Source organism: Bacillus rossius, chromosome 13 (genome assembly GCF_032445375.1).
Source record: "Bacillus rossius redtenbacheri isolate Brsri chromosome 13, Brsri_v3, whole genome shotgun sequence".
In the NCBI taxonomy this organism is placed as follows: domain Eukaryota; kingdom Metazoa; phylum Arthropoda; class Insecta; order Phasmatodea; family Bacillidae; genus Bacillus; species Bacillus rossius.
Genome location: NC_086340.1, coordinates 15,853,988 through 15,876,973, shown reverse-complemented (window position 1 = coordinate 15,876,973; position 22,986 = coordinate 15,853,988). Strand labels below are relative to the sequence as shown.

The window sequence follows — 22,986 nt, the reverse complement described above, 5'->3', positions numbered from 1 at the left end:
AAAACTCATGAAGAAAGTATGCAAATGATTTGATGCATGTTTTTGTCAAAGAAATACCTGCATTGTATGGAAAGGAAGTACTTGTTTACAATTTTCATAATTTGTTACACCTGGCAGATGATGCAGCCAATTTTGGTAAACTTGATCACTTCTCTGCTTTCCCCTTTGAAAACTTCATGAAAGAAATTAAAAACATGGTTCGTGCACCAAACAATCCATTGCAACAAGTAGTGGAGCGATTAGGTGAAGATATGTCCTGTTGTATAAAATCATCAAAACAGTCATCTGTTGTCAAAAATGTTGATGGTTCAATAAGGTATGTTGTGTTTGGAGATAGTAATAAATATGTAATAGGCACAAATTATTCAGATGGTTGTTTCATGACTGTGAATGGTGAAGTAATTGTTGTAAATGGAATTAAAAAGGCACACTCTCCAGGAATTTACAGTCTTGAATGAAGTCACTTTGAGAGAAAAACTGATAATAATAGGTATCCTTTAAAAAACAGTAGGTACTTTAAAAATTTACTTAGTGGATACTCTTGTAAAATACAGTAAGTTATACACTACACAGTTATATCGTAAGTGAGTTCTTTTACCGGATTTCAATGATAGTGCGTGTTTTTTGTGTATACCATATTGTAACATGGATGTATTTTATTGAAGTTGTCCTGTAAGCAAATATAAATGTACTTTATTGACATCCTGGAAGCATTTGTTTGATCACAAACCCCACAGTTCAATCATGTGTTATTTACTGGCTTGGAAGTTAAAATAAATGTATGGTCTTGTGTTTTCTTACTTGATGTTTTGTGTCAGTTTTTATTACTTCAGCTCCAGTTTTTAAAAAGTTCTTTATTGCAGTTACAGGGTCAAAATTACTCTCTGATTACAATTATTATTTAATTTTTTAATACCTATGCAGGATAGTAGGTAATAATAATGTTCTTTACACTATTACAGCTGCATCTTATGCAGAGGTAAGTTTACCATGAATCTTTTTTGATAGCTTGTATGTATTGTAATAAAGTTTTTTTTTTTTTTCAAAATGTTTGTCATTATTTGCATACACATCAACTCCTTGTTTAACAAAATTTATTATAAAATATTCTTGTGTTGCTTTGGTTAAAAAATGTAAATCAAAGTAACTGACATATAGAAGAAATTTAATTGTTCCAAATTGATCATATGAATCATTTGGTAATAGGATAAGACTGCTATATTTTAGGTTGTGTATATATTGAGGCTGCCTTAAGTTTTTGAAACGACAGGATTATTTCACTTTATTGACAGAGAGAGTTTTCATAACATTTTGAAATTGTGAATATAATATTATATGCTCTTTTAATTTACTAGGCAGTACAGTATTTTAACAAGTATTATCTATTGAATTTTACTTCATTTAACAATATTTGGGTGCTGGGACAGTTAAAGTCATTTCAATGGGGGTTATCTCTGAAATAGTTGACTCTGTGATAGAATAACAAGGCACAAGAATTATATTGGCTCAGAACATTCAGTCTTTATCTCTCTATTCTGGTTAAGAGCTGAACTACCAGCATTATTCCTGTTTTCTTCCCCTATTATTTTTCTAGAATATATTGCATGAGCATACAATATGCAGTTCTAACACTTGAGTGCAATTTTATTACAGCACTTCAAGTGTCTAGTGATGCTTTTATCTCTGAAGCCTTTATTTGTTTTTAAAGAAGTGTGTGTTGCTTAAAGTAATTCATTATGCAAAAGAAAAAAATGGTTTTGCCATTCACATATACTCTGCTGTACACCTTGTCATATAACTTGAATTGCTTCATATTAGAACTTCAATTTAAAGGGGAATACAATGTGACACGTTTACCCTGTAGTTAGGAGTGCGGGAATATTTGAATGGGTCATTTGCAAGAAGACATTTGTAAATTGTATGCATTGCAGATACATTTGGTTGGGCCAAACGCATAAAATTGTTGGCATTGCAAATATATTTGGTAGGGCCATCAGAAAAAAATTGCTGGCTAGGTGGTGTTCCTGCTCACTATAAAACCGTTGGCCCTTCATTGGGGATGAGCCAGTTGGACAACAGTAGGCAAGTGTGCCAATTATACCGTTGCCCAACGGTGGACTTTTTCAATATGCCAACATTGGCCCAACTGTTTGTGCTACTAGGGCTTTAACGTGACAACGTCAAAACAAAACATTGATGAAATTATTGCATACTTTTATGAATAAAATTGAATCATTTTTATTGAATGTTCACTATTTTGTATGGATACAAAGGAGTGAAATGAAATCTACAATTTGATTAATAAATTTACTTTTATTTGCACTCATTAATTCAAATGTGTTAATTACTTTAACGAAAAGATTATTTTAACTATAACTATTATACGTGTTTGCTATTTAACTTTCTTCTGATCTGAGTTATTCTGTTGAGGATAGGACGATGATATGAAAAGTAGGAAAACAATGGGAGTGTTTCAAGTTTAATGTGCCTCGAAAAAAGTCAAATCGATGGTTGTTCCAATCGAGTTGGAAGAGAGATAGATGCGGCGCAAGCGTACAATGAGCGCAACGGGACAAAGCGTAACGGGACAATGTGCTTGCAGCCGGCGTTCATCGATTTATTAGACGTTGTCACGTCAAAAAAAAACAAGACTTCGGGGAGAATGATCGCGGGGATCTCTTACGGCGGCACTCACCGGGGAAGTCGACGTCGGCCGATATCTGGTCGCTCCACATGAGGTTCTCGGCGCGGCACGTGTAGCGACCGCTGTCGGCCTCCGGGTGAGGCGAGGACACCACCAGGCGGCACAACCCGCCGGCCAGCTCCGCCTGCTGGTGCCTGGGGCCAGGGGTCAGCGGCAGACCTCCCTTCAGCCACGTGACCTTGGGCGGCGGGTGGCTGCGCACCCGGCACTCCAGCACCAGCTCGTCCTCGGCCCAGCGGTACGAGTCTGCCACACACCCCGGTCCGCGTCAGCAACCGCTACCTTCCACAACTACACGGTCCTTGTCATTATAACTCATTGGCTGTGGTACTTTGCACTCCAGCACCAGCTCGTCCTCGGCCCAGCGGTACGAGTCTGCCACACACCCCGGTCCGCGTCAGCAACCGCTACCTTCCACAACTACACGGTCCTTGTCATTATAACTCATTGGCTGTGGTACTTTGCACTCCAGCACCAGCTCGTCCTCGGCCCAGCGGTACGAGTCTGCCACACACCCCGGTCCGCGTCAGCAACCGCTACCTTCCACAACTACACGGTCCTTGTCATTATAACTCATTGGCTGTGGTACTTTGCACTCCATCACCAGCTCGTCCTCGGACCAGCGGCACGAGTCTGCCACACACCCCGGTCCGCGTCAGCAACCGTTACCTTCCACAACTACACGGTCCTTGTCATTATAACTCATTGGCTGTGGTACTTTGCACTCCAGCACCAGCTCGTCCTCGGCCCAGCGGTACGAGTCTGCCACACACCCCGGTCCGCGTCAGCAACCGCTACCTTCCACAACTACACGGTCCTTGTCATTATAACTCATTGGCTGTGGTACTTTGCACTCCAGCACCAGCTCGTCCTCGGCCCAGCGGTACGAGTCTGCCACACACCCCGGTCCGCGTCAGCAACCGCTACCTTCCACAACTACACGGTCCTTGTCATTATAACTCATTGGCTGTGGTACTTTGCACTCCATCACCAGCTCGTCCTCGGACCAGCGGCACGAGTCTGCCACACACCCCGGTACGCGTCAGCAACCGCTACCTTACATAACTTTACGGTCCTTGTCTTTGTAACACTTCCCCCCTCCCCCCTCCTGTTGCGCCCCTGCATCTGAGTATAAAATCAGGTGTTAGATGAGTAGGGATGGAAAAAATTCGCGGGTTCATTTCGTGACAGGCTAAAATACAAATAGTTACAACTCAGTGCTGCCTCTGCTATAGGTTCACAACTCACCTGGATGACTCTGGGCCAATTAGAAACGCCCGACCAAAGCTTTATCGAATCACAGGCTGATACATTGGGACGTCTCACGAGACGGCAGCCAATGGGTGGGTGGCGTTTGACCGAGTGTACGTGGAACTGTGGAGTTCATCCTGCAGGTCATTGAACCCGCGAATTTTTCCTGTCCCTATGGATGAGGCACTGGCCGGCACTGGGTGCTCACCCTTGATGAGGCGCGTGAAGGTGGGCGGGAAGGGCGCCGGCTGAAAGCCCGCGCACACGCGCAGCGCCGCCGAGGATGAGGCCTCGCCGTGCGGGTTGCTGGCCACGCACGTGTACTCGCCCGAGTGCGACGGCGAGGCGTCCAGCAGCTCCAAGGTGGCCAGGCCCGACTCGCAGCAGGCGCGGAACCCGTGGTCGGGGGCCAAGGGCAGGCCATCCCGCAGCCAGGACACGGAGGGCGCAGGGGTGCCCAGCACGGCCGCCGTCAGCTTGACGCGCGAGCCCTGCGCCGCCGTGCGGTCCGACAGCCGCGTGCTGAAGCGAGGTCGCTCGCCCCTGCCGGTCTGCGGGCAACACAGCACCGCGCTTCACGATCCCCGGCCTGATAGTAGCACGTCACCACGCTCACAACCCTGCTCACAATCCCTGGCCTGAAACTGGCACGTCACCACGCTCACAACCCTGCTCACAATCCCCGGCCTGCTTCTAGCACGACACCGCGCTCACAATCCCCGGCCTGCTACTAGCACGTCATCACGCTCACAACCCTGCTCACAATCCCTGGCCTGAAACTGGCACATCACCACGCTCACAATCCCCGGCCTGATACTGGCACATCACCACGCTCACAATCCCCGGCCTGATACTAGCACATCACCACGCTCACAATCCTGCTGAACCATGGCTGCTCGCCCCTACTGGGCCTGTGGACACGTATCACCACACTAACCGCTTGAATTATCTCTCTTTTGCAACCACGGATTCCCCTTCTGGCATACAACCTCACATTACTTATTTTTATATTCTGAAAATTTAGAGAGCTAAGTAGAATTAATATTTTCTGGAAAAAAACAGACTATGTTATTTAGCAGCTGGGTCTTTAAATCTAAAGAAAATTAAGGTTTTAATATCATTCAATTTTTGAAATAAATTATAATCCAATTTTGGATGCTCACTACATTAAAAGTACACCATATGTATTGTTTTGTTCGAGTGAATTAAATTTTATAAGTGCTATATAAAGACAATAATTGTTTAAAAAGTCCACAACACACAGGCTTTCGAAAATTCCTATAGTTTTGGAAAGGTATTTTTTTTTAAACTGTATTTGTTGTACCAGTCAGAAAAACCTGATTTGCCTGTTTTTAATTTTTTTTAGGTTTTTTATGATGGTGTAAGAACCTGAATTAGCTCATTAAAGCCAGAAAAAAATGGTTTTTTAAATACAAATAAGGATTATTTGTATGATAACTACCAATAAAAATACGATAGTTAAAATTATTAGGATGTATTTTTTTAATTGATGAAATATTTTTGACAATTTTGTATTATTATAATTAAGTCTCATGACGAATTTTAAAGTGAAACCTGCTAAAACAAGCTTATATTATTTTTCTCTTACCTTGCTTGCAGTCGTGGGCTTGTCGAAAGGTAGGTCATCCATCCCAGCTAAACTTGTGTCTTCTGCTGCACTTGTTTTACAAGTCATCCTGTGTCTCGAGTGTCTCGGGGTCAATGTACTCGAAGTTACAGATTCTGTAAGGGTGGTATCTAAGGGCTCTGCATTCTTAGTTCCTTTTTCGGAATATTCGGTAACAGTGGCGCTGAAAATGTCACAACTTTTAGCCCTCTCGCGATATTCTGCGGGGACGTCTGATGTGACCGTCAGACCATTTTTTTCTTCCTCCGCCATTGAACGGTCGTTAACAGTAGCGAATTTTTCACATTCGTCTAAAACAAAATCGTATTTAGAAACATTTTCTTTGTTCGCTAAATCGTTCCTACTGAATGTTTCCCCTAAATTTACACTAGAGTCGCTCAAAACATTCTCAAGTTCAGATTGGTTTTCTTTTCTTGTACTTTTCCTTTTCTTAACTGTTTCAGTACCTCTTTTCTTCAATTTATTTTCACCTAGGTTTTCCACACACAGTTTATTTTCTCCCCCATCTGGATCACATACAGTTATAATGTCACCATTATTTTCAACAGAGGACATTTTCGCTGAAGGTTTTTCTTGTGCACTATTGTCTATGGACGTCTGGAAAATCGTATTGTCTGCTGCTGTTTCAATGCCGGCTCCATCTTCTTTTACAAACCTGTTGGATTGAGTACCCTTTTCATTTTCATCGCTTTCCTTGAATCGTTCAACTTCAGGTTCAGACCCATTAGTTTTTTTGCAAATGCCAACATCATTTGCTATTTCTTTTTCTAACAAAACTTTGGCTTCTTCGTTAGATTTTTTCTCAAGGCTTTTGTCGTGTGATTTTTCCTCAATTTTCTTAAGCAAATCTGTAGATTCTTTATTATTTGATGATGCAACTTTCTCCTCTTTAGAATCACCTGCTTTCCCAGAGATATCTTTGCTTATGTCATCTTCAGTCTTATTATATGCTTCTTTATCCCGAATTTCTTGAAGTGTATTTTCATCATTTACAGGCGAAGGTTTTACTATGTCCTCATTCAAGTTTTTGCACATACTCTCCTCTGCAATTTCTTTATTTTGCTTCAGTGAATCAATATTTGGCTGTCCCTTTTTAGAATCATTATCTTTGCTCACACTAGCCTCTATTTCTTCGTTTCGCTCATGAGAAGCAACCGTTTCCTCCTTTTTCAGTAGTGTAGGTTTCCCCTGTTTAGAATCGTCGTTTTTACTCAGACTCTCATCTACTTCATCTTTATTTTTCTTGTGAGAAACATGTGTTTTCTTCTTTCTTGGTGGTGTTTTTTGCGCATCTTTTGATTCTTCTTTTTTGCACGAACTAGCTTCACAATTTTCTTTGTTTTTCTCAAGAGGATCAATAATTTCCTCCTTTAACAGTGATGTTTGTTGCCTCTCTTTAGAACTGTTTGTTTTGTTCAGACTGTCATCCAATTTTTCTTCATTTTGCTGTTGAGAATCTATTGATTCCTCTTTTCTTTGCACAGTTGTTTGCTCCTCCTTGGAATCATCTTTTTTGCACATACTGTCACCTTCTTTTTCTTTGTTGTGTTTATGAGACTCAGATATTTCCTCCTTTCTCTGTGGTTTAGGTTGCTCCTCTTTTGAACCATCTTTTATGCTCAGACTATCATCTGCTTTTTCTTTATTTTGCAGTTGAGAATCTGTTGTTTCCTCTTTTCTTTGCACAGTTGTTTGCTCCTCCTTGGAATCATCTTTTTTGCACATACTGTCACCTTCTTTTTCTTTGTTGTGTTTATGAGACTCAGATATTTCCTCCTTTCTCTGTGGTTTAGGTTGCTCCTCTTTTGAACCATCTTTTATGCTCAGACTATCATCTGATTTTTCTTTATTTTGCTGTTGAGAAACTGTTGTTTCCTCTTTTCTTTGCACAATTGTTTGCTCCTCCTTGGAATCGTCTTTTTTGCATGTACTGTTATCTTCTTTTTCTTTGTTGTGTTTATGAGACTCAGATACTTCCTCCTTTCTTTGTGGTTTAGGTTGCTCCTCTTTTGAACCATCTTTTATGCGCAGACTATCATCTGCTTTTTCTTTATTTTGCTGTTGAGAATCTGTTGTTTCCTCTTTTCTTTGCACAGTTGTTTGCTCCTCCTTGGAATCGTCTTTTTTGCATGTACTGTTATCTTCTTTTTCTTTGTTGTGCTTATGAGACTCAGATACTTCCTCCTTTCTTTGTGGTTTAGGTTGCTCCTCTTTTGAACCATCTTTTATGCTCAGACTATCATCTGCTTTTTCTTTATTTTGCTGTTGAGAAACTGTTGTTTCCTCTTTTCTTTGCACAGTTGTTTGCTCCTCCTTGGAATCGTCTTTTTTGCACATAATGTCACCTTCTTTTTCGTTGTTGTGTTTATGAGACTCAGATACTTCCTCCTTTCCGAGTGGTTTTTGTTGCCCCTGATTTGAACTGTCCTTTTTGCTCATACTGTCATCAGCTTTTTCTTTATTTTGCCTGAGAGAATCAGGTGTAGGATGTCCCTCTTTAGAATTCTCTGTTGTTCTCAGAATATTATTCTCTTTTTCTTTGTTTTTCTTGTGAGAATCTTTTATTTTCTTCTTTCTTGGTGTTGTTTTGTGTCCATCTTTAATATCGTCTTTTTTGTACAGACTGCCATCTTCATTTTCTTTGTTTTTCTCAAGAGAATCAATTTTTTCCTCAATTATTGGTAGTGTTGATTGCACCTCTTTTGTATCGCAATTTATGCTCAAGCTATCATTTACATTTTCTTTACTTTGCTGTTGAGAATTTGTTTCGTCCTTTATTGGTGGGGTTGTTTGCTCCTCTTTGGAATTATCTTTATTGCACAGATTTTCGTCCCCTTTTTCTTTGTTGCGTTTGTGAGAATCAGTTATTTCCTCATTTCTCTGTGGTGTTATTGGACCATCTTTATCATTTACTTTTTCATTGTTTTGTTTATGAGACTCAATTATTTCATCCTCTCTCTGTAGTGTTGGTTGCATTTCTCCTGAGTCCATTATTTTGCACAAACTATCTTCCTCTTTATTCTCATTTTGTTTTCGCGAAGCAGGTATTTCACCTATCTTTGGAGATGTTGCGTGTTCCGTTTTAGGATCGCATCTTTCTTTGCCCAAATCTACTTTATCGATATCTTCCATTTCAATACTTTTCGAAAGTTCTGCAGTCTTGAGAGATGTTTCCAATTTTTTCTTTTCTTTGACAGTCTTATTTACTTGATCATCACATGTTGCATTCTTTATTTCTTTTTTTGTACAATCTTTATTTTCATTGATTATACTTTTTTCACTTTCTGTACTATCCTTAAATGTGATATTGTTTGTATGTTCTTTAGATTTTTCTTCATCTTCTCTATATTTTTCATGTAATGTCTGGTCTTTAGTTGTTAAATGTTTTTCTTCTTGACACACAACTTCTGCCGCATTTACAATATTCTCCTTTTTCACTGGCTCTTCACTTGTATTTAAACTTTTTATCATTTCTTCTTTCGAATTCAAACCATTATCTTTTTTACTGATATTGCTATCCTCGCTTTCTTGTTTTCTAGCACATTCTTGTTCAGTCGAATCATAACTAAATTCATCACTAATGATATTCACATTATCCTTCTGGTATTCTACATTCTCTATTGCTCTGTTGTTTGGTTTGTTATTAAAACCATCATCTTTATTATCCACAGAATCCTGTCCCGTATTTTTTTGCATGCCAGTCTCAGTGTGTTTTATTGCAACAATTGTATCATTTCTTTTTCCAGTAGTATTAGGGAAAAGGTTTTTACCTTCTATAGCCTTTTCATTTTCGTAACTTTCGTTTGGAGGTTTATTGTCAAAATTATTTACATTGACATTTTCACTGTTATTTACAAAATTACTTTTGCTAATATTATCAGTAATGGAGCCGATTTCTGAATTGCTATCTTTTCCATGAGTCTCCAAGCAACTGGTTTCTTTTGATAATACAGATTCTTTGGTACCAGTATTACTTTCAAGTTTTTCATCATTTATGCACTTAAATGATTGTTCAACTACTTCAGAATTTATCGGTATATTCTCTTTCCCTTGTTTGCTTTGCTTAACTGTTTCATCAACTTCATTACCTTGTAGATCTGTTTCATCTCCTTTCATTACAGTTAATGATTTTATTCCTGAATTAAAATCAACATTACTTTTTCTATCTTTTACCCCATTTGTAGGTTCTGAAAGGGTTTTTTCTGCATTAGGTACTTCACTTTGACTATAAACATCCATACCCACATTATTCAAATCTGTTTCCGGTACAGTTTGCTCCTTTTTCAACAGATTTTTTGAATTCTCTTTCTTTTGAACTTCCTTGTCATATGTTACAGGCTTTTCATCATTTATCTCATTGTTTTCAGTGAGATAAGATGATTTCTTGTTTTTTATTCCAATAAAATTGTTCTCATCACTCTCTTTACCATTCTGCAATGCATTCTTATCAGAGGTTTCATCCTGTTTCTTGAGTTGCTTTTCCAGCTTTGTTTTACTTTGTGTGCTTTCCAGTCCACTTTCTTGGGAAGTGTTTTGTTCGGTAGTTTCGGATAAAGAATATCCTATTTTTATGTCTCCCTCAGCATTTCCTGTTTTTAATTCTGTTAGCACATCTGTTGTTTCTTTAGATGTTGGGTAAGTTTCTTGAATATTTATAATCAATTCTTCTGTTTCTTGTGAGTCCTTTTCCATTTTTAAATTTGTGTTACCTAATTCATTGTTTATATTATTTATAATATTATTGTCTTCATTAGCACTATCTACTTTTGCAGAAGATAGTTCCTGCTTGTCACCAGAATTTGTTTCCCCTATTTCTTCCTTTCCTTTTTCAATTTTAGAAACCAATGAATTGTTTTGTTCTTCATTAAAACTCAAGGTTAATTCTTTTTCATTCGTTTCGAGATTCCTAATTTCTTTTCTTTGAATACATGGCAAATGTTTTTCTGCTTCTTCTTTGTCCTTTGTTTCTTTCTGTGTGGTACCTAGTGAACTTAATAGTTTATGAGTCTCGTTATTGCTGTCAATATTAATTTGATTTTCTTTCTTTGTATTTAGTAGTTTTAAGTCATTATCTTCATGTTTTTTAGGAATATTTATTTGGTTCTCTAGACACTCCGTATCTATCTGAATATCTTTAAGTTTAGGACACATTAATTCTTTGTTGTTTTCCTTTATTTTAGTTGCATTACATTTATTTTCTTTTTCATTAATATTTGGAACCATACTTTTCTCTTCCATAAATTTATTTTCATTATCGATTGTATTGCATTCATCGTCATTTTTTCTGTTTGTGTTATCTGGAATTCCATTTCGAGGACTGGGTTCATGAATAACTTTATTTTTTATGGGAATTTTTTCTTCATGTGACTTATTATTTTCGTCATTTTTATCAAATGTACTATTTTTCATTTCTTTATCATTTGTACTATCTACAGACACTTCTATAATGTTATTTTCTTTCGAGTCTGCACAAATGTTGACAAAACTTTCATTTTCTTCTTTCCTGATATCACCTTTTTCCATTTCATTCAACTCACTACTATTCTTATCATTAATGTCATTTAAATTAACACTTTCTTTTACATATATATTTTCATTTTTGTTGGGAATGAAAATTTTACTGTTTGGCTCAAAGATATCTGCAGTGCTTACCATACATTCGGACTCTTTTAACGTTCCTAAAGTTTCATTTGTATTCTCTAACTCACATATTTGCGTGATAACTTCTTGGCCTGAAACAACACAAGTTGATCCTTTATTCATGACTATTTTCGAACCATTAGATTCTATTTCTTTGTTCTGGTTATCTTCATTATCTTCTTGGGTTGATAAATGGGAAACTTTTGGTTCTTTTGACGCTACTACAGTAACATTGCCTCCTTTATTATCTTGTAAGTTTGAAGTAATTTCCAGACTTTCCTTTGTTCCAGTAACTCCTGCTTCTAATGATGCAACATGAGTAATGTTCTCCAGCTCCTCACTTTTACTTTCCTTTGTGTAGAGTTCTTGTTTTTCAAATGACAGATCATCTTGTTTCTCTGCAGTGATTTCTTGTACAACGGAGCTGTCCACCTTTTGCGTATTTAACAGTTTGTCTGTTCTCTCTTCCGTGGATATTTCTGATTCATTGAATTTTATTTTGCTGTCTGTTTCACTTTCGATTTCAGGTATTGATAATATTGTTTTATCACCAGCTGACACACATATTTTTTCACAGATTCCACCTAAGTTTTCATTTTGTTTTAACTCCATAATGTCCGGAGAATTACTTGATTGCATTGAGTTTAATTTAATAGAATCCTGAGATATGTCACTTTCACTATTTTTATCAACTTCACATTGCTGTAACAAATTAATATTTTCTGAATCCTTTTTTAACATTATATTCACAAGAGGATTTTCTACTTCTTTTTCATCAGTAACATTAATTGTTTGCTCCTTTTTATCTTTAATAACATTAACTTCAACCAACGATACTGGCTCAAAAATTTCATTGTCCTTTCTTTGTTTTTCAGAAATTGCAATGATTTCAACTGCCGTTGCCTCCTCTAGAACACTTTTCTTATCTTTGGTTTCTCCATGGTCTACTTCATCATCAGGAACAATTTCAGAGATCTCTGATATAATTACCAGCTCCTCCGCAGCATCTTTTTCTAGTCTCATGCTTTCTGAATGGTGATCACGTTTTTCACTTTCAATCACCTCAGTATTTTGGCAGTCTTGTTGCAATAACATTTCGCTGTTGTGTGTGTTTTCTTGGTCATTGACACTTACTAAAGGATCATTTTCCTTCTGTGTTTTAATTATGTTTTCCATTGGGGGTTTGGTCTGGTTGCTTTCCATATCATGAATTTGCTCTGTATTCTTGATAACCTCATCAGTTAGTACTGTACTCATTGAAGCATCTGCAATTGCAGTATTTTTTTCAGCATTCTCATTTTGGTCATCAATATTTTTACAATCCTCAAACTTATCTTCATCAATATCAGACATTTCTGATGTTTTACTTGTATTATCAGCATTTTTCGCTGGTTGAATGTTTTGCAAGGCTTGTTGTACAGTTTTTGTCACAGATTTAAAGTCTTCCATTGCTGAACAGTGAGCAACAGTATCATCGATAACCCTTCCTTGTTCGTATTTTACCTCACTTATTTCATTGATTGAAAATCCTTCTAACTCTTTTAAGTGTGAATTTTCCGATTTTTCAGTCATCATTATAGCAAAAACTTCTAAGCCAGTAGTTTCATCCTTAACTTCTTTGCTACTTATTAGTAGCTGCTCTCCATTTGATTTTTGTTCATCCTCCTTACTCGAATTAAAATTTATGTTTATAATTTCAGTCCCTTTTGATTGGCCACTTTCTGTGAGTTTGATATCATTTTTATTATTTATATCACTATTTGAACTAAAGTTTGCTTTTTGATTAATTTGTTCATTCCTGACCTGTGCTTCATCTTCCATCAGTTCTTTTTCCCCATTTTCTAAATTTCCCATTAGAAGATGGACTTTGTCATTAACAGTGTTTTCGTCCCGTCTTTCAATGTGTTGGTTTTCAGCTGTTTCTTGTTCTGGAATTTCTTTGTCCATACAAGTATCAATTTCATTTTTGTTTCCAAGATAATTTACACTTGTACTGTCATCAACTTCTGATTGGTTTAAAATTTCTCTAACTTTCTGATCATCTGGTTTTTCAACATTTACATCCAGTATCTTGTCTTCGGCTTCAAGCTGAACATTTTTTCCTAGTTGAGAACTTTCTAAGCTATGTTTATTATCCGATTCTAAATCGGAAGACTTCAGCAAAACTTCTTCCTCGATAGTGTATTTCTCTGTCTCTTGCCTCTGTTTATCATGTGAACTTTCAATAGCATTTTCAGTTTGAATACTACAAGTATCCATAGCTCTAATATCTGAATCAGAATATATATGTGTTTCAGTAATTTGTTCTGTTGCTAAACATTCAATTTCTCTCTCTATTTCGTGCAATTGCTGTTCTAATTTCTGTGCTGCCAAAATTGTGAACTGACCTTTTCCTTCAACTGCTGTTGGACCAGCTGGTAAAGTATTTTTTACTAGAGCAATTCCCTTCAGTGACTTCTGTACAGATAAAGATATATCTTGCAGGAGTGCATGTTTAGTTTCAGGATGAATCACTACATCTGTTTGCAAAGTAAACTTATTTAGTTCCTGTAAACCTGTTGCTAAATCATGTATAGGTGCAGACAGTAACGTGATTTCTTCGTGAGGAAGTATTTTGGAATTTTCAATAATCTGTATTTCAGCTTTATGGAGACATTCAACAACGTGTGCAATACAATTTTTAAAAGGTGGCTTCATTTCCATTGGTTGCAACTTTCCATCACAAAGAAGAACAATTGCCTGTTCTTCCAAAAGTGCAGCACATTCACGAATTCGCTCTATTGGAGTTTCTAAACTAACAAATTGTCTCGAGTCCACTAAGTTACCACTCACATTTTCAAGTGTCTCAAGAGAAATATTTTCCATCTGAGAAAGAGCCTGTTTTAAATCATGCACTGGTTTTGCCAGTTCTACAGACAATATCTTCCTCGCATTTTCTGGGTACTTCTCTTCAACTATTTCTGCTGTCGCAATAATTTTATTGAGTTCTTCAATGTGAAATGTTAATGCTGCCTTGATTTTAGCCACTCTTAAATCTGATGTTGAATTTTCTTCATCGATTGTTATGTTTTCTTGTATTTCCTCAAGGGACTTTGCTATTTTTCGCAAAGGTATAGTGATTTCATTATGTAAAGTAACAACTTCTGGCTGGGTTGAGTAGTCAGTAGACTCACTTAGATAACCTACTTCTTCCATCAGAGGAGAGGTTACTGGGGCATTTGTAAAGTGATCCTGTAGTTTTATTTCAGCTGTGGGTTGCTCATACAAAACATATTTTTCTGCATCATCAAGTGACAGTTCTTCTTTAAGCGATGTTAACGAGTTCTGAATGTTATCTAGTTTTTTAAAGAACATTTTGAACATTTTATCTTCTACAGCAGAGGGGACACATTCAACAAGAATCATCTGTTCTTTCGCTAAAGCAATGTCTTTATTTGTTTCCTCTATAGAATCTTTTAAAGCAGTAATATTTTCATTTGCAATTGTATTTCCAGCCACCAGACATTTTTGCACATCAGACAAATAATTCTGAAGCTTAGTACTGGATGCATTAACATTTTTTAGGGTGAATGTTAATTTGTTTTCTTGTGGAATTTCTGCAGAATGCTCTACTAAATACCCCTCAACAACAGACATAGTATTTTTAAGCCCTATAATGGATTGAACAACTACTGAAATTTTCATCACTTTACTTTCATTCATTCCTGACTCTGTGGTTGAATCATGTAAACACATTTTTGTGCTGGTGACACATGCTTTGCTTTCATTTTCCTGTGGAGAATAAAGATAAAAATCTTCAGGTGTATCATCATTCTTTTCACATCCATGTGTATATGTTTCGATAAAATCAAGTAAATATTGAATTTCTTTAACTTGTTTGGACAGGCTCATTTGAAAAGAAACAATTGACTCACTATTTAGCTCATTACACTTTTCATCAACCAAAATATTATATTCAGCTTCTTTTGCTAGGTTTTCTATTTTTACACTTGCTTGTGCAAGAAAATCAAGTGAATGCAGCAAATCATTCTCGTCCCCGATATTTTCATTTTCTTTCAGTAATTTTATGCATTTATTGATTTCTTCTACAGGTTTAGCAACGGCTTTCAGATAGTTTATATTTGTTAAAGTTAGCGGCTCATTGACATCAAAGCACAAGTGTTCTTGAATAAGTGCGATATTTTGTCTTAGTTCTTTTACAGTAAGTGCTAAAACATTAAGTACAGGAATATAAGACTGCTCAGTAATATATATCTGAGATTTTTCTAGAGCTAACTGTAAAGAGTCAGAGCACTGAACTGGAATTGCACTTTCATTCGTTTCAGAAATATTTTCCTTTATAAGAGCTAGAGGTGTCAAATTTTCTTCATATGACTGAAGAACTGTATTTTTGTTTGCATTATCAAATGATTTTTCAATTTCTTGCACCAAACTCCAAAGTCTTGTTATAAGTAAACGCTCACTATCTGGAAGAAGGGGATTGTTAGACTTTTCTACTAGTTCCATTTCAAGAAAATTTATGCTCTTACTGAAACTGGTAATAGCATCCAACAATGTTTTAGTGGCAATAATATTGGGATTTTCCGTGCATACATTTTCGGGTAATGACAAAGAATTATTTTGTATTTGTGTGAGAGATGATTCAAATTGGTCAATAGGGTGGACAAGATGTTGGAGAACAGGGTGTACTCCCTCTTCATTCCCTCGTTCAAAGATAAGATTTTTGATCGTATCACAAATATTTTTCAGTTCTACCACTGGCACCCCATAGGTGCTCAAGCTCTTTAGAGTTACCAAAGGAAGTGATTGTTTATCACAGGATTCTTCCCTCTGTTCACCTGAAGCGATGCAATGCAGTTCTTTCTCATCTAAAGATTGTTTAGTAGAATCCAAAGAAATAGCACTTTGACAACTAAGGAGCCTTTGTAGTTCGTTGAATGGTTGTTCAGTGACAGCAAGCAGCGCTGAAAGAAAGGTTCTGAACCCCTGATTAGTTTCGGAATCTGCAAGTTCATGAATCTGTGCAGTACACTCTGTGAGTAGCTGAAGAGGTTCAGAAAATTTTGTCATATCAAGGGTATCATTGTTTCTGTCAGAATTACTTTTTTGTTTGAAAATTTCCAGTTCTTTGTTAATATCTTCTGTTGAAACTCTTACCATATCAAGAAGATTTTTACCCATCGAGTGTAGAAGTGGATGTTTGCACTCACCCATAAGTCTATTTTCCATATATTTATGAGCATCTTTGAGATTTTTTACATAAATCATTGCCTTTTCTAAGGTGCCTACACCAGAAAAATCAGTTTGATCAGATCTTTTATTCTGTATTCCTTTCTCGTTTTCACATACAGTGTCTGGCACTGATGTGTTTTCCTTTTTGTCCTCTAAGACCTTGAAAATTATTTTTTGTTGAATTTGAGCCAAACCCTTACGCAGATCTTGCATTGGCTGAGCTAAATTTTCAACCAGTTCGAGTGCATACTCGGATAAAGTGTCGGCATTATATTCTAATGCTATTTGATCCTTAATCATCAAAATGCCCTTTCTTAGCTCAGAAACTGGACCGTTTAAAGATCTCAGCATTCTTTTGCCCAATTTCTGTTGTATATCATCTTGATGTTCATTATCTATGGAAATTAAACACTGATATAATCCTTCTAATGGTTCTGTAAGGTCTTCCAATATTGAAATACATTCTCTTTCACTTAACGGTTGTTCTTCAGGACCTAAAAAGGCTTGATGTTCTATCAACTGAAATCCTGTCTCTAATTTATGCAGTGAATTTTGGAATGAATTAACAACATTTTGATTCGTTTTAACAAACAAAACAGGATCCACAAAATATTTTTCTATGTCATCTAACTCATTTTGCAAATGTTCTAATGGAGGCAATAATGACTCCATTGCAATACTTTCAGGAGATAGTCTTCCAGATGTGCCAGATACTGTTTTCTGTATAAAAGCTATTGCTTGTCTCAATTCTTGTATAGGCTCAACGAGACTGTCCAGCTTAAGATCATCACATTCCAGTGATGTAAACTGTGGTAATTCATCACTCTTTTTTGTATCCTCCTCCAGTTTTTCAACTAACTTCTGAAATGGTTGAGTAAGTGATGATATTAGAAAAATATTTGCAGCTGTTGATTCTGATTTTATACCAGAGCCAAGAACTTGTTGCTCCACCTGAATTAAGCTCTGCTGAAGTTCTAACAATGGTTCAATTATGGTTTCGAAGATTTCTTCTAGTATCATAAATCCGTAAGAAGTTTTTCCCATTTTTTTGACATTCTCTATGTAAGTTCTAAGTTCTTCCACTGATTTAATGGCATCTTGAATAACTAATAGATTTTTGTTTTCTGTGACTGCTAATTCTCCCATGTTTATGGAATATTTCTTCTCTATATCTGATAAAACTTTACTCAAACCATCCACATGCGATTTTATGTTTTCTTTCATTATTGTGTAACAACTGTTTTCATCTTTATCTTCAGTTAAACAGCAAGATTGAAGGTTTAGAGAAGCTCTTTTATTTTCAAGAACTTTTACTGTTTCTTTAAGCACTTTTGACACTGTAACTTCAAGAATCTTGTCTTCTGCTTGTGGTTGTTGTATTATTCTTTCTACAAGGTTCAGTAAGTCAAACAAGTCCGAGATTGGCGAAATCAACTCTGACACACTCTCCAAATAATGTTCATGCTTTTTTATTGGCACTTCTTCTCGTGCTAAATAGCTCTGAAATTCTAAAAGTTCTGACTGTAGTAATTGTATAGGGGCTTCAAGCTCTGAGAAAGACCTTGAGAATGTAAGTTTTGGGTTTTGTAACGAAATTGTTTTTAGTATTCCCAAAACTTTATCAGATGAATGAAGTAAATGACCAATTTTGAACAACTTAGAAATATTTTTAATTTCTGGTCCAAGTTTTGTTAATAGTTGTAATGTTATGTCAAAATGTTTTATGGACGAGGCTAAAATGGTAAAGGTTTTCAGAGTATCTTTACTGTTATATTCAGTATGTGAAAGCAAATGTTCGGTATCAATTTTTGACAGATTTTCATGCAATGATTGCAATTCATTTATTATTATTTCAGCAGATATGCAGTTTGATGAACATGTACGAGATAAATCTCGTAATTCGTTTCCAAAATGTTGTTTCGACTTTCTCAAAGCTACTTTGAGATTTTGCAATGAAGCTAGAAGGGGTTGCAAATGTCCTGGTAATATTTGTGTGATTGGATTATCAATACCTTGTTGGAAATTGTCGTGAAAAATGATAATACACTCTAATTTAAGATTATTTACTGGCTCAGTTATAAATGTTGATAATTTTCTAATACTTGGCTCTTTAGTTATATCTTCATCCATAGAAGATAAGATATAATCTAAATGTACAATAGTTTGTGCGATATTTTTTATGGAAATATTGCTGTCATCATCAGATGCTTGTTTTATAGCAACTTGCTTTTCTACATCAGCTATCTTTTTCGTAAAATTTTTTAAAGGGACAACTAATCCTTCAAATGTTTTCTCAAAATTTTCCACATGATTATTCTCGAGAGCAATATTTTGTATAGACTCTAACCTACCCTTCAGATTATCTATAGGCTCAAGAAGCATTGTTAAAGTTTTACTGATAGGACTGCTATAACCTTCAGCAGTATGTTTTTGTAGAATCGTTTCTTCTATCTCCAACAATTTTTTCACCATTACTACTGTTGAGTTATGTAAGCACTTCAGAGCTTGGTTTTCTTCAGTCTGGCTTTTAGCTGTGTAAAACCCATCTCCACACAAATTTTCAACATCCGATAATCCAGATTTCAGTACAGAAAATGGTTCCAAGAGAGAGTTCATCAAAAATAATGCATTATTTTCATCACTTCGTAAATCCTTGCACTTTTCACCAATTAAATTAATATTTTCTAGTATGTTTTTTATGCTATCTATCTCATGAAGTGCGAAAGTTAACAAATTTTTGACTGGGGAAATATCTCGATATGGTTCTGCCCTAAAAACAGGTGCTGATTCATTAGAATGGATGGGAATTTTGCTAATGTTACAATACAACTGGGACACAGGTTCTTCCAGCATTTTCAACATAAGATATTTTGTCATCAATGGAGGAAATGCTTCTTCTTCTACAGCTGCTTGCTGCTCAACAATAAACATGCATCTCTTTAATTCCTGAAACGGTTGTAAAACTGATGTAAAAATTGCAGTGGCTGTAACATTATTGTGCATTTCCACATTCTCTGTTACTTCCCCTAATGAGTGTTGCTGAGCTAAAGAAATCCCTCGTTCTATATCTTCTAACGGCTTCGCTAACGCTGCCAAAATAGCATTTCCTGGTCTATTAGTTTTCATGCCAATTTTTGACTCGGAAACAGATTGTTCTTTAAGCAAGGAAACTGTTTTTTGAAGTTGAATTATTGGCAGCCTTACAATTTCCAACAACTGTAACTCCAACCTTTCGTTTGGAAGATCTGCCTTAGGTTCAAGAGTACTCAACTGGTCTTTGCATTGTATGATATATATTTTTGTTTCACTTACAGGTTCTGAAATATTCTCTAATTTAGATGAAGTTGTTTTTTCTAACTGTACATCTGTTTGTACTTCACATAATTTTTCCGCTTCTTTAAATTCATTTTCCATTAAGGCAGTATCCATTTTTTGCGAAAGTTCTGCATTCATATGTTCTTTTGACATTTCTAAAGTGTTTGTCAATGGTTGTGGTACTGTTTCAACAACACAAGTGCTTGATTTATCTAATGCTGGTTCTTTCATTGCATCTGTTAGGAGTTCCTGCTCAACAGTTACTAGACCCTGTTGGATATCAAGTAAAGATTTTGTTAGTGATTCTAGAACACATGATTCATCTCTGTTTTTACAAACTTCATCTTTCAGTTGACCTTCTTCAATTTTAGTGGCACTAAGTTTAGGCAATTCAAATTCTGTTGATGAGAGAGTTCTTTGTTTCTTAATTTTTTGTTTCCCTTTATCACAAGCTAGGATTTTGCTTTCTGGATCCTCTACTTTTTCTGATTGTTCTGAAGTTTTCTTCCCATCTTCTGTGGTGTCAACAGGGAGGCCAGGCGTTTTTTTAGTATCTTTAGACTTCAGTTTTTTATTGTCTTTACTTAAAGTGCCAATTAGTGATTTTCCTTTTTTAGTGGCTTTATTAGATTTTTTAATAACTGTTTTCAGTCCATCTCCCTCCTCGGAGTAAGAATGATCTTTTTCAACTGAAGATTCTTTTGAACCATTAGAATGAGATTTTTGAGATGGATCGGAACCTGCACTTGCATCAATTTTAATACTCTCTGTAAGTACAACTTCACCTTCTTGCACACTGATGTCTAAAGGAGAAAAGGTAACTTGTTGTTTTGTGTTATCAATAGTTTCACTTTGTTCCTCTGGCTTTCCATCAGATTTTATTTTCGTCTTTTGATCTTGTGATGATGCACTATCAAGTTTTTCATTAAAAGTATTTTTCGACTGCTCTGGAATCTGTGCAGCGGTTGTTTGAATTTCAGTTCCAGTTAAATTTTTTGTTGGTTCTGGTGGTTGATTTATCGATCTATGATCAACTAGGATATGTTTTTCATTCTCTGTGCCACCCTCCTTGAGTTTTAGTGCATCATCAAATCCATTTATTTCACAAGCCTTTTCAAAAGTGTCCTTAGCACTTTCATAAGCTTCTTCTCTTAGCTGTGACACAGATAATTGGACTGAAGGCTCATCAAAAAATTCGCTCTTGTCTGTTTCATCATTGGCATACTGTTTTTCAGTGTCTCCTTTGGCAGGAGAAAGACTATGGAATGTTTCACTATCTTGATAAGACCTATCATTATTTTTACATGTATCTTTCTTTCGGGGAGGTCGCATTGGTGGAGGCTGATCTTCATTTATAGCAGAGGGGCTCGATGAAGCAAGCACATGTTCGGAACTATTCAAGTGAGTATTGTTGAGTGGCATCCCATCATCTTCAATATCTGGGGGCATCACATACAGAGACTGCCCATTCTCTTCCGAATTTGATAATTCTTCAAGATCTACATCTGTGCGAAGATCATCTTCTGCAGATGTAAAGTACTCAGGGCTGACATCAATTACGACTGCTTCCATCAGTAGTTTCCCAGAGTTTGAAGTTTCCTTGACGAATCTTAGTGGTGGGAGTTCCACTACATTATCCTCTGAAAAAATAGAAAGCACATAAATAAATAACATTTTCAAGTTATAACTATATCAATCAAAATCCAACATGGGATAGATTACACTCAATCTAAATAACAGCATGTTATTCTGAATGTAGTTAAACAAGGAGTCTTATTTAAATTGCAGTTTAAACCTTTCATTGACATAATATTATGGTAAATCAAAATTTTGAAAATTTTGACTAAAAAATTATATTCTTCAAAAATTGTGAATAAAAATGAAACTGATAATATTTTTATTTTTTGATAGATCAGGTTGTCTGAAAATTCCAGCAGTAATTAGTAAATAATTGACTGTCACAGATTTTCTTTACAAAATTTTAGGTATTAAAGTTCTATAGAATATGGTAATAAATTCATTAAGTGAATTCAACATATTATACCAAAAACATATATTTCCCTGAACCCTTCTCGAAATCAAATTCTTGGGTTCACACATACCATTTTAATATTAACTTGGTTGGTTGTACATACTGTGAACTATGATTTTCTGTGAAGTGGTGTATTTGGTCTTAAAGATTTTATTGATAAATGTTCACACTAGCCCCAGTGCATCACGGTCCGAATGACGGCTACATTAATCAATAATTGACACAGATAATTATGTATTCTGGGCACGAAACCAACATTGGCTTACGATTTTCCAACATAACTGTCAAATTCAATTGATGTACAAAATGTAATACTAATTTTTTTTGTTTAAATTAATAAGTGTAAAGTAGTCACATGACACAGAATAAATTCAAGTTCACCAACAATGAGATACTAAACAGTTAACTGCAATAAAACTAAGTCATATAAAGAGCTAATAGATCTTATAACCTCAAATATTCACCAACTGAAATTACACATTTTTCTGAGAGTTTTGTCGCCAAGTAAGGAGTTCAATGCTGGAACCACAATTACTTTACTGAACAGTCTGCATCACAGTCTATATACGTCATAGAATAAACCTGCCCAATTTGTCGATCCGTGCTAGAATGCAAACTGTTACACATTCATATGATGTTTGCATTGGATCATTTGTATTTTTACATGTCCTAAAGGAAAAGAAATCGATGACAGCGTTTCTAGATTCATATTACCTAAATGCATGGAATCCAGAGAGGAGGCAGCAGCCAATGATTAAAAGACAGTGACAGTGTGGCGTTCAGCGTTGTACCCGAAAATAATGGGAATTTGTCAAGATCTCTGATCATTAGTCCATGCAGGGCCGGTGCAAGGTAAATTGGCGCCCTTGGCGAAAAACCTTAAAGCCCCCCCCCCCCCCCCATGCCGGACACCCAAAAAAAAATTGCCTTGCCTCAAAATACATCACGTAAGCCTAAGATTTTGTCAACAATCAAATAAAAGCAGGCTTGTGTTTTTTTTTTACTTTTTTACTTATTACAAATCATAAACAGGTCACCGTGGACTTTAAATAATTACTTATATCAATATAAACATTCCAAACTGTTACAAAATTCCATTTTCATCTAGTTTCAATAATCATTAAACATATTATATAAGCTGTTATGTGTCGTGGTGCGCCGCCC

At 36.1% G+C, this 22,986-nt stretch overlaps 1 protein-coding gene across 4 annotated transcripts in view; it reads right to left on the bottom strand.

Moving 5' to 3' along the window:
• LOC134538271 (titin-like) overlaps positions 1-22,986 on the bottom strand; it is a 453,345-nt gene that overhangs the window by 335,462 nt on the left and 94,897 nt on the right. For all 4 annotated transcript variants that reach the window (XM_063379437.1, XM_063379439.1, XM_063379438.1 and 1 more), the window contains 3 exons: positions 5,565-21,430; positions 4,164-4,506; positions 2,696-2,950 (listed from right to left, as the gene is read on the bottom strand). In XM_063379437.1, the coding sequence (XP_063235507.1) occupies positions 2,696-2,950; positions 4,164-4,506; positions 5,565-21,430 (16,464 nt within the window). The remainder of the gene's footprint in view (positions 1-2,695; positions 2,951-4,163; positions 4,507-5,564; positions 21,431-22,986) is intronic.